Raw genomic sequence first — 15,938 nt, 5'->3', positions numbered from 1 at the left:
CCTCGACATTCCCCTCCAACGTACTCGCTCCATCAGCAGGCATATCATCCGGCACCAACAACACCATATTAAACAGCTCCCCTCCCCTCAACACATAGTTCACAGCATGAGCCCCAGGCCCCATCCAATAATTCACCTGCGGATCCGTGACGAACGCCGCCAGCTCCGGATCCCGCAATATCTGCGCAGTCGACAGAAGCAGCCGGTACGCCAGATCCCCCGTCGGCGTCGCTGGGTCCGGATACCCTAGCAGCAGTTCCCGTAACTTGGAGTTTATCCCGTCGGCGCCTACCAGGAGATCTGTTTCTAGCTCTTCGCCATTATATAAGATTACTTTGGCAGCGAGTCCATCCTCGATGATCTTCACAGAACTTACCCGCGCGTTGCAGCGTACAGTGGCACCGAGCTCGATGGCGCGGTCTAGGAGACATTTGTGTAGGTTCGCGCGGTGGAAATCCCAGTAAAAGGTCCCGGGGTAGAGGGAAGCGGAAGCGTGGAAGTCCATGCTGGAGATCAGGTTCCCTTTCCAGCCGAGCATGTTGAGTTGTTTGGGGGCGGTGGCGTGTTTTTGGAGGCGGGGTTTGAGGCCCCAGGTTTGGAGGACCCGGGAGCTGTTGGGGAGGACTTGGATTCCTGCTCCGACCTGTGAGGATGTGTTAGGTGAGGTTTGGGGAAGAGAGGGGGAAAACGAACTTCTGCTATTTCGGAGGCGGATTCGAGGACGAGGACATCGTGGCCGGCGAGAAGGATTGAGATTGCGGCTCCTAAACCTCCAAGTCCTGCTCCGACGACGACGACCTTTTTGTGTTAGCCACGTGATTTGTATATCTTCACTGGAAGTGGGAGGAGCACATTGGATCTGAGTCCTGGTATCTTACCTTCAGCTTACTCTCCTCATCTCTCACTATCTTCTCTTTCGCTGGGATACTATACTCCGTCATCTTGTCGTCTCACCACAACTCTAAGCTATTGCAATCATCCCAAGACCTTCTTCAAACCTCACCGAGTGTCAACGACGTTGATATCGCAGCTGGTCACGAGACAAGATCAGAACTCTTATCGACAGGCCCATCGATTCCTATGCATCTCTATCAGTAATCCCGATAAGACACTTGTCGATCTATACCAATCATAAACTAAATTATCGTCGTTGTGAGATGGGAAGTGCAAGAGTGGAAGAGTGGGGGAGGGGCGATAACGGATGCGGGGCAGATGCAGCTAGTGTGTAGCCATTGAAACGGGTCAGCCGAGTCTGGAAGATGTGATATACTTTTGAAAATGGGGGATGGAATTGTTGGTAATTCGGCGATTGGAGGTTTTGAGAGGGATGAAAGTCCGATGTCGTGGCCGGACAATGGTGGAGCTTCAATTCCACTCCTGGTGGATGTTGGCGAATGACTCGCTTGGGTTGAGGGAATGTGAAGATTCTCAGAGTGTAGAGTGTTGAATGCCTTCAAGGAACGTATTATACTGAAATCTGAGTATGATGGATAGAGTAAGAGTCCTCTCCTCAGAGTACAATTCTCCTTTCTGACCATATCTCCAGTTCTCGCTCAAAGGTCGCACAGCGTTAGTGACAGGAGGTGCTCGAGGTTGCGGTCTCGCGTTCGCTGAAGGTCTCGCTGAAGCAGGAGCCGACGTTGCCATTTTCGATGTTATACCTCCCGTCGAAGCATTCTTCGAGATTGAGAAGAAATTCGGTGTCAAGACCAAGCATTACCAGTTTGTTCCCCTTGCTCTGAGAAAGAAAGGTCACCTGATGTAAAGAACAGTGTAGACGTGAGTAGTGAAGCCAGTCTCAAGAGCGGCTTTGCAGACTTCGTCAAAGATTTTGATGGCAAGCTCGACATTTGCGTGCCTTGTGCTGGTATCAATCGTAACTTGGGGTTTCTGGATACCTCGTTTGAAGAGCATCAAAAGTTGATTGGTGTCAATGTTATGGGTGTGTATCATACTGCTCAGTTGGCTGCTAAGCAGATGATTGCGAATAGAACCAAGAAGGGGAGTATTGTGCTTGTGGCCAGCATTGCTAGCTATATGGCTATTCGAAGTCAGATGAGTAGTGCGTACTGTGGGACGAAGGGGGCTGTGAGAGCAATGTGTCCTGCTATTGCTGCGGAATTGGTGAAATATGTAAGTTCTATGTTTTGAGAGAGTACTTATACGTTCTGGGCTAACGAGAATTGAAGGGAATCAGAGTCAATTCCATTTCTCCTGGATATGTTCGGACTGAAATGACAGCACCAGTGAGTTCCGAGCACAAAGGTATGAAGAATCAGAGAAGTTCTGACTGTGTCCAGTTCCCGCATCTACTTGAAAGCTGGAAAGATGAAATCATGAATGGAAGAGTTGCTGAGCCTGAAGATATTCGAGGCGGATGTGTTTTCTTGGCCAGTGATGCGAGCTCCTACATGACTGGACAGGATCTCTGTATTGATGGAGGAGTGACAAAATGGTAGACAGTTGGATTTGATAGCAAAATGGACAAAAATCTTCGCATTCCAAATCCTATTCTTCTGGATCTTATGTCCAATCCGTGATTTTTGAGGTAAGTTGCCGTCCCCTGAGTCCGGAAATGCACGTTTGCGCCTATCCTCCCTCCCATCTCCTCAAATCCGTTTGTTCCGTTCTCAAACCACCCCTTCGGCCTCTAGTACCGTTTTTGCTTTCCGTTCTACTTGATGCGGCATCAACTTGCCATCGAGGCGTTTCTCAACACTAGCTGAAAGTCTGATCGCTCCAGACTTTTACGGCAGATCGGCACTGCAACTTTGATAGGACGATAAGTGAAGGAAAGACAGAGACAGAGAGAGAATAAAGCAGAGATGCAAAAATGGGGGAAACAGATTGATGACTCTTTAGATAAGAAGTGATTGAACAGCAAACTGGACGGATTCGTGGAGGATATGACGATAAATCTCGGAATCGTGTGATGCTGACGGCGGTCGTGGTCTTATGTTGGTAACGAAAAGGGGGTTGCGGCAACAGGGCACTCTCGCTGTCCGTAGTCCACACCCATCCCTGGTGGTTGCGCCTCAGTCTTCCTCACCGTAGCCTTGACTTCACCTATGCAAAACTCCAAAACTCACTCCTCTCACCGCACAACTCACTCCTCCTCAATTATGAATTGCCTCAGATCTTCACTTCTGGCCGTCTTCATGCCCTCTCGTCCCCCGTAGCAAATCCGGGCCACCCCGAAGCCGACCGGTTATTTTCGTTCACTTCCCAGGCTCTCGCCCTATCCGCGTGGTGCTCGGCAGCGGCAATCTAGAACCCCATCCTTGAACATCAGTCCATTCTGCTCGAATCATGCCACAGATCCCTCCACTCTTTTACCCCTTACGGCCATTATCGCCTGATGTTCGAAACTGGCACCGCTGCCCGTCAGAAAAGCCGCTTTCCCTCACCTCCCTCAACCACAGTGCGACATATGATGACTGTGATGCCAACGTTGACTTGAGTTGAGACCCCGTTCGAGAATCTTACTGTAGACCTGCGACTTCGCTGAACGACTGATTGTGCACCCATTTGCATCCCGACTGCAACCTTTCTTTCTTTCTTTGTGTGTATTCGACCCTATTATATCTGTATCTGGCCTATCTCTGCGTTGCGTTGCGTTGCATTGCGTCTTTCTCGCTACTTGCCTGCCCTGCTCTGCCCTTATCTGTGGCGCTATCACGTGGACATGTCGCCTGGGATGGATAATGAAGGCTTTCGTGATGAGCCTGTCACCACCAATGGCAATGGTGTCCATCACAACGATATGATGAATGGGAGTGATGAGAATCACGTGCTCGTAATCGGGGCAGGTCCAGCAGGTTTGATGTTGGCGTGAGTAATCATTAACTCAATAAGATGAGGTTTGTAGAGTAGTACTAACTCGATTGATCAGGTCGAACTTGGTGCGTTTTGGAATCAAGACGAAAATTCTTGATGATCGGCCTGATAAGACGTCCACTGGGCGAGCCGATGGTCTTCAACCAAAGACCATTGAAACTTTCAAGCAGCTTGGTCTGGCCGATCCATTATTAAGAAGAGGCGCGAGAATCTATGACATTTGCTTCTGGGTAAGTTCTTGCTGAGTATGAAAAGGAAAGAATTCATACTCATTTAGAATAGAGTGGATCAGCGGCGAGTCCGCTTCGTCGGATAGGACGCGAGATACATTATCCACCAGGAGTGGTTGATGTCCAAGATCCGTTCATTCTGCTTGTTCATCAAGGAATGGTTGAAGAAGTGTTCCTTGATGATTTATCAGTCCGAGGTGTGGAGGTGATGAGAAGCAGCCAGTTTACTCGATATTCCACACCTGAAAAGGTCGGAGTTCAAGTTGAGTACGACGACATTGAAACTGGTCAAACAAAGACTGTCAAAGGTCGTTATATGGTTGGATGCGATGGTGCTCATTCAAGAGTGCGGAAATCAATGCTTCTTTCTGAGTTTGAGGGTGAAAACACGAAATCTGCATGGGGAGTATTGGATGGTGAGGATTAACCCCACTTTGAGATGAGCTTCACTAACAATTTCCAAGGTGTAATTGATACCGATTTCCCAGACTTGTGGAGTAAAGCAGTTATTCATTCTGAAACCGAAGGTTCGATCTTGTGTATACCTCGAGAGAAGAATATGACAAGACTGTACATTGAGCTCCACCCTGGAACAGCACCCCTGTCGAACGAAGCAGCGACAGAAGAATTCGTGATGCAAAGAGCAAAAGAAATCATGAAACCATTCAAGCTGTCATGGAAGACTGTCGGTATGTAGAATCTTGCTGTGAACACTCACTCAGTTGCTGACTTCAATAGAATGGTTTGGTATTTACAAGGTTGGACAGCGTGTCGCTAAGCGATTTTCCGATGATTCTGAAAGGGTTTTCATTGCTGGAGACGTACGTGCCCCAAGTTACATGGTAGAACTTCCACTGATTATCTCAGGCCGCGCATTCACATTCGCCAAAAGCTGCTCAAGGTATGAATGTCAGCATGCACGACGCTTTCAATCTTTCCTGGAAACTCAACCTCGTGGTCCGAGGTCTCGCTTCGCCCAACCTCCTATCAACCTACGAGCAAGAGCGACGAAAGATCGCTCAAGATCTCATTGACTTCGACTATGGCCACGCCAACGCCTTCGCAGCAGGAGATCCCAAGCTCCTCGCCGAAAACTTCGCCAAGAACATCCGTTTCATCTCCGGAGTCGGAGCAGAATACTCCTACAACCTCCTCAACCTCCCCGACAAGCTTCCCCGAGGTGGCCTCTCACCCGGCTGCCTGCTCGTCCCCGCCAAAGTCTCCCGTTACGTCGACGCCAACCCCATAAACCTCCAACTCGACATCCCCATGCTGGGCCAATTCCGCCTCTTCTTCTTCACCCACAACGTCAAAACCGCCTCCGCCTTCCTCTCCCACGTCTGCCAAGAAGTAGCCTCCGAACGCACCGTCCTCGGTCGAGCCTCCGCCGCTGCTGCTGCCTCGTACGCAGATCTCGCTCCCCCAGCTACGGAAATAGACATGTTCATGCAACCCGCGCGCTACACGCCCGTCTCCAAGATCTTCACCTACGCGATCGTGACCACGATGCCGAAAGCGCGGGTCGAGATCGCGGATCTGCCGCAGGTGCTGCAGGATAGTAGGTGGACGTTCTATCTCGATAATCTGATGCGGATGCCGAGCTGTACGGAGAAGTGGTTGGGGCCGTTGATGGAGAGTGAGGTTGCTGTTATTAATGTGAGGCCTGATGGGTATGTGGGGAGTATTGGGAGGTGGAAGAGTCATCAGGTGGGGAGTGAGATGGAGTGTGTGAGGTGGTTGGATACTTATTATGGGGCTTTTTTGAAAGGTTGATGTTGTGGATGGTTGGGGGCATGTTATTCATTGTATTTGTGAGCATAAGCATGGAAATAAAACGCATCTTCAACAAGGGTTTGAATTTTCTGGAGCTCGTGGATTATTACTTGGACAATTATATATGTACTAAGTATAGATCATTTGTTCATATTTCGTGTTCTACCATATTCGAGCATCGCTTCTGAAGATCTGAAATAAGATACACCCAAGTATACGGATCATAGCATCCCAGCCTCGGAAACCTTCCGTGCGACATCAACAGGATCGGCACCCTCAAAAGCATCAACCTGATACCCCTTGAACTTTCTAGCAGGAACCTTCTTCGCGAACAAGATATCAAGATCCTCAAACGTTCGTCCCTTCGTCTCAGGCAGACGATAATAAGCCCAAACAAAAGTCGCAAAAGCCGTCGCACTCCAGATGAATCCCGTATAACCTTTCAAGTTCCACTCAGTTGGGTTCATGAAGTATGGCTCCAGGACACCAGAGATGAGTGAGATGATATAATAAGCGTTACGAGCGAGACAAACGGTCTTCTGACGGAGTCGAGTAGATCCCATCTCAGCAGGTAGAGCCCAGCCAAGCTGTCCAGCCGACAATTGAAAAGTGAGAGTCCAGAGGAGAGTGAGAACAGCTTGCGTCATCCCGATTCCGTGCTCGTTGGTCTTGACGTTCAAGACACCGATCGTGAAGAGGATTGCTGACATGGTGAACATGCCCCATAGGTAAATGGTGCGGCGACCAAGGTATGGCATGAGAGCGAACCAAGCGACCAATGTTCCGAAAAGTGCCATTGCAGTCCCACCAGTGTTCAGCTTGTAGGTGGTTGAAGTGTTGAGACCAACTTGTTGGAAGAAGTATGTCGAGTTGTAGGCGAATGATGAGCCAGACAGAATCTGGCCTGCAAAAGCCACGCATGCAATTTCAGTTCGACGGAGCTCGGGACCCTTGAAGCAATCGACGTAAGCGGTACCTGTGGAAAGCTCTCCCTCGAGATTGTTGGTATGAACGATGACGGCAAGAGTGTGCTTGGTGTCGATGCCAGAAGAAGCGCGGACGAGACGCTTCAGAGAGTGCTCGGCTTCGTCGAGGCGGCCTTTCCGAACCAAGTGCCATGGAGATTCAGGGGCAAAGAGAAGGATTGGGAAGAGGAAAGCAGGCCAAGTCCATTGAATTGCTAAGAGCTAGTCAGTACATAAGCCGACTGAAGTCGGTGAGCATGTGACTTACCGAAGGGAATTCTGTAAGACCATTCATTGGTAATGCTCAGACATCCGTCAAGTACTCCGGCAGCGATGAGTTGACCGATAATGAAACACTGAGAAATGTTAGTGAGAGTCAGGTCATTCATGTCTCGAGACGTACCATATTAGTGTAACTGGTCAAGTAGACTCTGAGAGACAAAGGCAAAACCTCGGAGGCATATGCAGGAGCCGCAGATGCAAAGACGCCCCATGGCAGACCGCAAAGCACCTCTCCAATAGTTAAGGCGATGATGTTTGGGGCGAAGAAAGTGATGAAGATAAGTCCGGAGAGGGCGATGAGAGATCCGAGAAGAACACGCTTCTGACCAAAGACACCCACGAGGTAACCATTAAGCAAAACACCAAAGAACGCACCAACACCTGATGCATTGCCGAGACCGGCTTGCCATGCAGCTGTCAGTTGATAGCCGACCCCTGGGAAATAAGTACCGTACTTCTTGGCGAAGGTAGGGTAAGCGTAAAAGTTACCGATGAGAATGGTATCGTAGCCTTCCATAACGACACACATGGAAACGAGGACGGCCCAGAAGATAGCCATAGGGTATGCCTTAATTGCTTGCCATGGAGCAAGGTGATGTTCGAGATCAGTGCCGTCCTTCGCTGCAAGATTGAGGTTGGAACCTTGCATCTTCAGGTCGAGGTTGACATCTTCGAGTTCGAGGCGAGAAGGAGTTACCTCCTTTGTGAGGTCGACAAAGTTCTTCTCCATTGTGAAAGTGTGATGAATGCAAGGTGCTCAGATAATGAGAGATGGAAGAAGATCAATGAAGTCGATGCTCTGATGAGGAGTGAGGCCTTGAGATGGTGGGACGAGCAACATAGTTATATACTAATTCCATTGTCGGAATGTATATAGTCACCGTCACTTGAGGTTGGGTACGAGTTGCCCCGCCAGACAGTTCTCGACTTGGCGCCGGCGACACTTGTGCCCCTCTTTTTCCCGTACAATTTCTCGCTGAGAATCTGGGGAGACCCTCGCCCTAGCGGCGTCATGACAAGCTTCCCCAATATTGGGGATGGCCCAAGCATCTGGGTCTATTCCCTATCGAAGCAAAGTTCCATCGTAGATGATTGGGGGATAGACTTAGTGAGCTTAATTGAGGTGTGCTTCACCCTTCATTCAAAGCAAGAAATCTTGGTCCCCTCATGTTGCGTCGGTCATTCGTAAGTCTTGGCAGGGTTGAAGACCAATTGAAATGGTGCAACTCCGCTGCCAGAGATGAAGTCCGCCGCTACTGAGTGCTACCCGTCGAACGCCGACCCAGATCAAGATTCCTCATCCTCATGCGAAAGAAGGCGTTCTGGCTGAACTCCAGCTGGCCAGTCTATTGGAGTTATCTGATCAAACCATTCGTATGGCTCCGCATGATCCAGGAGAAGCACCATTCCAGAAGACACGAAGACCAGGGCGGAAATCCCGTCGAATGAAACGTTCTCAATTCCGCTGCAACCCCTCAGTTCTTGCAGAGCTCCACGACCTTTTGATACGCCTCGTTGGAATCTGAACGCCTCGAGGAACGTGCCAAGCTAGACATGTTGTTCAATACCGCCGCCACGTTCCTGTCGTCGGGAATCGGATCCAATGGGAAATGCTGAACTCCGCTTGTCCCCCACCTGGGGAAGTATGAGATGTACCTTCGGGGCATCAGATGCGGGGCAGATGGATATTGACAACCACGAGATGGTGCATGACTCCCTATGCCCAGAGTTTCTTCGTTATCCCACTGTTATTGGGACACCATGTCGCCGGAGTAGTGTAAGTTGGGAAGTATTTCAAACGTACTCCCCTCCTTTCATAGCTGCAGCCACACTCCTCGCCGTATTTTCTTTTGGACCAGATTCCCTCATACTATTCGAATATTGTACACCATCATCCAAATCATAGATTTCCCCTTCTGCCCCAGCACCCATGGCTAGCACCATGCACCTTGCTTTGGTTCTCGCCCTTTTCACTGGCCAGGCTATCAGTGTCAATAATGGGCTTGCAAGAACTCCTCAGATGGGATGGGTAAATCAAACACCATGGATCTGCTATGAGAGTATCATACTAACAGCAACAGAACAATTGGAACGCTCTCGGCTGCGATGTTTCCGAATCCCTCCTCCTCGATACGTCCAAGAAGCTGGTCGATTCTGGTCTGCGAGATGTCGGATACAACTATGTTGTGCTGGATGATTGCTGGTCTGATGGGAGAGATGAAGATGGCTTCCTGAAAGATGACCTGGAGAAGTTCCCAAGTGGAATGGCTGCTGTAGCAGACGAGATACATCGCCAAGGACTTCTGTTCGGCATGTATTCCAGCGCTGGAGAAATGACCTGCGCTCGCTATGGTGAGTAGACTACACGCAGCATCGACTCAGATGTCTGACATACGTGCAGAAGGTTCTCTTGACTGGGAAGACAATGATGCGAAGAGCTTTGCAAACTGGGGCGTTGACTACCTCAAGTACGACAACTGCTATCATATGGGACGCTTCGGTACACCCAAAATATCCTTCGATCGATACAAGGTTATGTGGGATGCAATCAATGGAACTGGAAGGCCAATGCTGTACAGCCTATGTAATTGGGGCGAAGACTACACCCATACTGTAAGCACAAACCAACGAAGCTAGCTTTTGGTGCTCTGCTAACAAGTGAAGTGGGGAATGTCCATTGCCAATTCTTGGAGGATGTCTGGTGATATATACGACTCCTTCACACGCCCAGATGACCTCTGCTCTTGTACTGACCCGTCGAACCCACTCTGCGTGGCTCCTGGTTCGCATTGTTCCGTCTTGAACATCATTAACAAGGTCGCTCCGTATTCTGATCGTGGCCAGCCTGGAGGATGAATGATTTGGACATGCTGGAAGTTGGAAATGGAGGAATGACCGACGAGGAGGTAATATTTCTGCAACGTGACATTATAAAAAGATACCTACTGACGTCTCGACTCAGTATAAAGCACACTTCTCCATGTGGGCCGCGCTCAAGTCACCCTTACTAATGGGTAACGATCTTCGAACTCTCTCGGCCTCCGCCCTCACTATTCTCAACAATCCAGCTGTCATTGCTGTCAGTCAAGATCCCGAAGGACGCTCAGTGGCTCGTGTGCGACGAGAAGTTAATGCTGCCAAAGACAAGTATGGTGTTGGTGAGATACAAGTATGGAGTGGCTCTCTCTATGGTGGAGACCAAGTTGTCATCCTGCTCAACGCTGCTGGAGAGGATGCTCACATCAGTGCCAGTCTTGAAGAGATCTTTCTTCATGATGGTCCCGAGGGATCCGCTCCCCAAGTCAACGGAGACTGGGAAGTCTATGACCTTTGGGCAAATCGCATGGACAATAAACTCGCTCAGAAGATTCTTGATGCGCCCGTGGACAAGCTTGAACGCTTGTTCAAGGAAGCCAATTGGTACAACTCGACCGAGGTATCGTACAAGGATGGGCTGAAGAGGAGTGATCCAAGACTGTTGGGTAAGAATGTTGACAAGATCTCAGCTGGTGGATCATTTTCTGCGAAGGTGAAGCGGCATTCTGCGGAGATGTATAGGTTGAGGAGTGTCGGAAACGGAGGAAAGAGGAAGGTGCATGCTAAAGAGGAATTGTGACTATCTTTTGATATGATCATATGGATACGTAGATAGCCAATAGAATTGATAGACCTAAGAAGTTCCAATTCTTGTCAACCATTGCCTGCATTTCCGGACTTGAGCTGGATGTTGGGGAAGACGTGAGGCTGGTTGGGCACTGCCACGTGATCTAGTAAATATCTTAAAAGCGGCATCATCTAAAACTTCTGACCCTCGACCTCTCTTCTGTCCTCGTGCACTTCAGACAATATCAGCCCATTTACCTCGGACCACTTTCAGTTAAGACTAACTCCTTAAGGCCCATCTGTATATATAGTGGTGTTGCTGACGGCTCAAGATGAGGGTGTCTACAGCTTGTCAAGCATGTCGGTAAGATTCCCCCTCTTTCCTTCTCCTGAAGAGATACAAGTTCCCGAACCCATTTCTCAAGATACGTGGACGCGCAATAGTCCATTATCATTGATCTCTGTTAATTATTCTTCGGCGTACTCCTTGGCTAATTCCAATTGTGATCAGATCTCGCCGACGAAAATGTGATACCCCGCATTTTGGGGCTCCTTGCAACTATTGCTCAGAGCGTGGCATACAGTGTACGAGAGACACCTCCACCACTTTACCAAGCTCAAAGAACAATAAATCAATTGTATCAAGTGGATTACAGCTTCGAGATATCGCAGCTCAATCAAGTCAATCATTTCAAGACGCACTTCCTCCACTTCCAATATGTCTTGAGCTTGTCAACTTATATTTCGACTTTATTCACGACCAATTTCATTCTCTGTTCCATCGACCGAGTATGATTGAAGATGTTGAAAAGGGTGTTGCTTCGCCTGTCATAGTTCTTGCTATGCTGGCACTATCTGCAAGGTCACTACCCCGCTTCCGCTTCATGCATTGCCTGTGTCTAACTACATGTCAGATTTTCGACTAATTCCTTCTTCTCAAGCATCAATCCAAGAGAAAGAAGTGATGACTTTGCAAGAGAAAGCAGTCGTCTGCTCAATCTTAGAGATGTGTCGTTGTCCACTGTTCAAGCTTGCGTGCTTCTAGGTGCATTCAGCATCACCCGTGGTGAGGCGCACGCATAATCAGTATATTACTGCGTCGCTTGTCGGATCGCGAACCTTCTGGATCTTGCCTACAAGCCAACTTCTGGTGCAGTAGAGCGCGAAGTCAACGTACGAGGTCAGTCTTGAGCACCTCATCCCACGTGATTCTGGTTAACGGAGCACAGTGTGGTGGTCTTTGTGCATGATAGATGTTTGGTCTTCAACAGGAGTGAGACTTCCAAGACAGATGCCAACACTGGAAGAGATGCCACTTCCTATGGACGATGTTGGATTCCTAAGTCTCAAGGACGGAGATCCTCCTCCGCCATCTTTCGCCAATAATACAACAACCGCTTCTTCCTCCCTTCTGGCTGAGATGATCAAGCTCAGTCGTATTCTGCTGGAAATCAATTCATTGAACGAGCGAACCGTATCAGGCGCCACATCTGGTGCCATCCTTGAAAACGAAGTCATGGATTTAAGCAATCAGCTCGATGGATGGCACGCTAGTCTGCCACCCTTCATGCATGACACCTTAAGTAACGTTCAGCGATTTGCATCTCAAGGCCTTGGACGCATGTTTGTGGCTGTATATCTCGGTTATTATCATTTCGGCCAACTGCTCTTCTACCAATTTCTTCACGGCGATTGCCATAGCACTGTTCTGAGTGCTCACTTTTATGCGAACAAATGCAAAGCATACGCCAAGTCACTCTGCGAAATCATTTATGCGTCTCACTCGGTGCCTAACTGCGATGTGCAATACACCATGTGTGGTCACATCCTCGTTATCGCATCAACAGTACAGATTCATACCCTCCTCTTCAGCGACAAAGAAGCACAGATCGTCGCAGCAAGGCAGAGATTGGAAAGGAATTTCGAGATTCTGAGTCAGCTGAGAATGTACTGGCCGACGCTCGACATATGCTTTACCAGGTTACAAGCATTTCACAAGGCTTGTCGAAACTCGATGGACGAGTCATTTCGACTAGACCAATGGATGCTGAGATTTCTGTCAGAATTTGCTCAGCCTGTAGATGACAGAATTGTGGATGGATTTGCACCAATGAAGGTCTGGTCTTTGGACAACATTGGCTGCAGTCCGGAGAATTTGCCTTGACACCGCTTCTTATCGCGGCTGGTTTATGGTGCGGTTGTACAAACTACGGCTGCTTGCGCAAACGAGCGTCATCATTGTGCCTTTGATTTCAAATGTGTGCTGGAGCGGTTGCCGAAACTTTGAATGATTCACAAGCTTCGGAGCCGCCAATCTTATATATCGTCCGTACTCACACCCATGACAAGTCCAAGTGCAATCAGCTTAATACCGTTCGATGGTGACAACATGGGGAATGATCAAAGATGTGATTCCGCTATATCAGCAGTCAACAGCGATGCCTCAGAGACTCGATTTGAGTCTGATGAGATCGAGGACTTCCGATCGGATCGACAGCCGGGGAAGGATGCAAGTCTCAAACGTCCTCTACGACTGTCCAATGCACACAGACGTCGAGTTTCAGAAGCCTCGATCAATGGCAAGAGTACGAACAGCGGACCTGTCAAATCAGGCAAGCCGACAGACGCTTCGAGCTCGAATACGTCCACAGTGGTGGCCGATTTTGACGTCTCCTTCGATTTTTCTCCGACTGAATATGGCAGCGCAACCACACCCTTATTTTCTCCAACAGAAGTGAACTGCATCTGTTGCGGTATACCACACCCTCCCCTCTCGCACGATGACCAGTTCCCCGAGAAATGCTGGGAGCATCAAGCCTGCCTAGCAAGAGGGGGATGGAAGAAACATCTTGAACGCGTTCCGCATACGAGGTGTCCTCTTTCTGATTGTGTCAAAGCCGGGGCAGACTTTAAGACGCAGGAGAAGTTCTTACAGCATTGGTTCAAGAGGCATGATGAGAAGTGCTGGTATTGGGGAAAGAAGAAAGGGTTCTTTGGAAGTGAAACGGCTGTGTGGCTGCAATGGAAGGGGCGCTGATTCTAGCTAAGGATCATCGGAACTTGAGAGAGCAATGAAAGAATATACGAATGGCGCTTTCAGGCCAAAGTGTTATTAGGTTGAAACGGAGTCAAAGCCAGTCGGAAATACAACAAGAGGACAACGATGCGATAAACCTTCCAATAGACATTTGTGGCTGAGTGCAGTAGCTCTTTGTGCGGAATAGTTTGCTGGGTTATTAGGTTTCTTTCTTTCACATCTCACAAGTTTGCTCAATTGTCTCTTATTTATGCCGCATGCCACCAACATCAAAATCTGCATGCAAACCCCAAGAGAAGTAGAGGAGCGGAGCTGAGATCCCATATCCTTTCAGTGCGCGAAACGTCCTTTCATCATGCACTGTCAGCATCGGCAGTGTGGTACATAAGATAGTATCTCCTGCTTTCATATAATGTATGAAATGAAAGAGCATCTGTATACATCTCAATGTCTCATTGAAAGCCCGAATGCTATCGACAACGCACATTGCAAATGCAAACTGATTTGAAGAGTAGTGATACATATAAATCGATCGCCGGCCACCTTCACAGCCTGTTCTGATTCAGCGGATGATTCAACTTCACTGAAACTCAGATGCCACCACCAAGCGAAGACGAGCCCCAAGTTGGCGTCCAAAGGTTCGGTTCCGAATCGGATTTCGAGGAGAAGAATGTCGAAAAAGACTCAGATTCCAGTCCATCTCAATCCGCCTCATCGAGTCCACCTCATGAAGACTTTTTCTCTCTCTGTCACCCAGATCTCAAGATTGAGATCGTCCAGAGAGACGCTGCGAAGATGTTAGAGGAGGTCCAGACCATTTTGGCCGATGGAGAGACCTCACATGGCATCCCCACAACCAGCGATCAGATTGAGCGACTTCATCAAGCCGAAGGTACTCTCAACAAACTTCTCAGCAAGACATGCCCCTCGTTGTCCTCGAAACTCAATATGCTAGCATTGGCAAGCGGGGTATCGTCATGTGACCCCGTATTCGAGATTCCTCTAGGCAGAGAAGTCAATTCGAAAGCAACGCCTCCACCGAATACCCCACAGGTCTCCACACAGGACCTCGAAGATTCGATGGCATCTATCGCCTTATCGACAGAGGAAGTTGCCACAACTCCAGTTCAGGAGCTGATGGATGAGCGGAAGCGATTTGCTGTCACCATGCAAGAATATGCCATCAGACTTGAGACTGGTCGCCTCAAGGGCTTTGTGGAATACGTCACAAGTATTGTTCATCCAATGACTGATGTATTTGCCGAGTTTGATAGGTTTATGAGAACTGTTGAGATGGCTGAGTAGATGGAAATGGAACTCTCAACTCGAAGAGGTCTTTGGGGATGTGGAGTGATTATGGGAGACAGATGGGATCTGATTTACATGTGTGAGAGAGAATGAAAGGGTCGCATCATGATTTTACAAGCATATCACGTGACTATGCGGAAAGCGAGTCTTGATGCAAATTTTCTCTGTGAGAAACTTTTTAGACATGACCACCTGCAAGAAATTTTGAGATCTGCATTAATGACTTTCGGTATACTGTTCCCATAGCTTATTTTCACGCTTGGAAATCACTAAGTCACGAGATCCTCCACAAGAGTGGTGAGCATCCAGATCATTCTAGATCTCCTTCAGCACGGTCTTGAATATCCATAATCTGTGGGTATTGATGCAACTACAACTCATTGATAAAAATTCCATGCAAGCCATAGGATGGACAATTTTGAAACATAAAAGGGTGGGTTTGACGACAATGAAATTGATGTCAAGTCATCTAGAGTGCCAAGTTCAGTTCACTGGACTCCTTGCTATGGAGGGTGGAAACTTGAAAGTTGAGAATGTGGAGAACTTGGTGATGTACGTGGAAGATGATTTGAATTAAATGAAAAACTACAATATTGTGCAAAGACAAGCTAGATTCAGGAAAGTTAAGAATCCAGAGCCAAGAACAGCAACTTGAGTAACGAACATGGGGACAAAAGTCCGTGCGTTCAGGCTGTAGAACCTCGAAATTAAAACTCTTCACATTAGGACTAAACTATCAACAACTCCACCATTATGGATCCTTTTACCACTCCACCTATGTCTCCACGTCTCCCAGGTGCAGAGATCAGAACCAAGCACAAAGAGGGCATACGCCGGCTCTTCAAATTCGCTAAAATAGGCCTGCAACAGCTCCAGGGCTACTACCACCTAGGAGACAGCACA

The 15,938-nt window shown here is 48.5% G+C and overlaps 7 protein-coding genes across 7 annotated transcripts; 6 read left to right on the top strand and 1 right to left on the bottom strand.

Annotated features, from left to right (window-relative positions):
• Nucleotides 1–410: 410 nt before the first annotated feature.
• On the top strand, nt 411–6,028 carry LY89DRAFT_696406 (uncharacterized protein; the record flags this gene model as incomplete). Its single annotated transcript, XM_018216834.1, has 12 exons — nt 411–413; nt 1,547–1,722; nt 1,773–2,133; nt 2,190–2,246; nt 2,301–2,394; nt 3,711–3,831; nt 3,893–4,067; nt 4,120–4,483; nt 4,532–4,756; nt 4,806–4,888; nt 4,935–5,737; nt 5,980–6,028. 12 exons carry the CDS (start codon nt 411–413, stop codon nt 6,026–6,028), a joined length of 2,511 nt encoding a protein of 836 aa, XP_018072248.1.
• Nucleotides 6,029–6,115: 87 nt separating this feature from the next.
• Nucleotides 6,116–7,909, bottom strand: LY89DRAFT_614318 (general substrate transporter; the record flags this gene model as incomplete). Its single annotated transcript, XM_018210682.1, has 3 exons — nt 7,209–7,909; nt 7,074–7,161; nt 6,116–7,020 (listed from the first exon to the last, which is right to left on the bottom strand). Coding segments are annotated over exons 1-3 (1,602 nt in total), but the record flags the coding sequence as incomplete, so codon positions are not given.
• Nucleotides 7,910–9,017: 1,108 nt separating this feature from the next.
• On the top strand, nt 9,018–10,703 carry LY89DRAFT_696404 (alpha-galactosidase; the record flags this gene model as incomplete). The annotated part of the gene is made up of 6 exons (XM_018216833.1): nt 9,018–9,116; nt 9,169–9,439; nt 9,489–9,700; nt 9,752–9,878; nt 9,932–9,993; nt 10,050–10,703. The coding sequence occupies 6 exons, from the start codon at nt 9,018–9,020 to the stop codon at nt 10,701–10,703; spliced, it is 1,425 nt and encodes a 474-aa protein (XP_018072246.1).
• Nucleotides 10,704–10,937: 234 nt separating this feature from the next.
• On the top strand, nt 10,938–11,996 carry LY89DRAFT_683879 (uncharacterized protein). Its single transcript, XM_018214774.1, has 4 exons — nt 10,938–11,054; nt 11,202–11,552; nt 11,605–11,870; nt 11,920–11,996. Exons 1-3 carry the CDS (start codon nt 11,023–11,025, stop codon nt 11,771–11,773), a joined length of 552 nt encoding a protein of 183 aa, XP_018072245.1. The 5' UTR covers nt 10,938–11,022; the 3' UTR covers nt 11,774–11,870; nt 11,920–11,996.
• LY89DRAFT_29384 (uncharacterized protein) lies at nt 11,576–12,961 on the top strand. Its single transcript, XM_018206533.1, has one exon. It carries the CDS (start codon nt 11,937–11,939, stop codon nt 12,852–12,854), a length of 918 nt encoding a protein of 305 aa, XP_018072244.1. The 5' UTR covers nt 11,576–11,936; the 3' UTR covers nt 12,855–12,961.
• Nucleotides 12,962–13,079: 118 nt separating this feature from the next.
• Nucleotides 13,080–13,727, top strand: LY89DRAFT_732597 (uncharacterized protein; the record flags this gene model as incomplete). Its single annotated transcript, XM_018219700.1, has 1 exon — nt 13,080–13,727. One exon carries the CDS (start codon nt 13,080–13,082, stop codon nt 13,725–13,727), a length of 648 nt encoding a protein of 215 aa, XP_018072243.1.
• Nucleotides 13,728–13,947: 220 nt separating this feature from the next.
• LY89DRAFT_683877 (uncharacterized protein) lies at nt 13,948–15,097 on the top strand (the record flags this gene model as incomplete). The annotated part of the gene is made up of 1 exon (XM_018214773.1): nt 13,948–15,097. A coding segment is annotated over exon 1 (707 nt), but the record flags the coding sequence as incomplete, so codon positions are not given.
• Nucleotides 15,098–15,938: the final 841 nt, after the last annotated feature.

This window comes from Mollisia scopiformis (assembly GCF_001500285.1).
Source record: "Mollisia scopiformis unplaced genomic scaffold LY89scaffold_10, whole genome shotgun sequence".
NCBI classification, from domain to species: domain Eukaryota; kingdom Fungi; phylum Ascomycota; class Leotiomycetes; order Helotiales; family Mollisiaceae; genus Mollisia; species Mollisia scopiformis.
This window is presented reverse-complemented; position numbering and strand designations above follow the sequence as displayed.

Bases quoted from the DNA above. Each gene is read 5' to 3' on its own strand.
- LY89DRAFT_683879 (XM_018214774.1), top strand. From the start codon at position 11,023: ATGAGGGTGTCTACAGCTTGTCAAGCATGTCG. The intron at 11,055-11,201 runs GTAAGATTCCCC...AATTGTGATCAG, and splicing joins ACAGCTTGTCAAGCATGTCG to ATCTCGCCGACGAAAATGTG. The intron at 11,553-11,604 runs GTCACTACCCCG...ACTACATGTCAG, and splicing joins ATGCTGGCACTATCTGCAAG to ATTTTCGACTAATTCCTTCT.
- LY89DRAFT_29384 (XM_018206533.1), top strand. From the start codon at position 11,937: ATGATAGATGTTTGGTCTTCAACAGGAGTGAGACTTCCAAGACAGATG.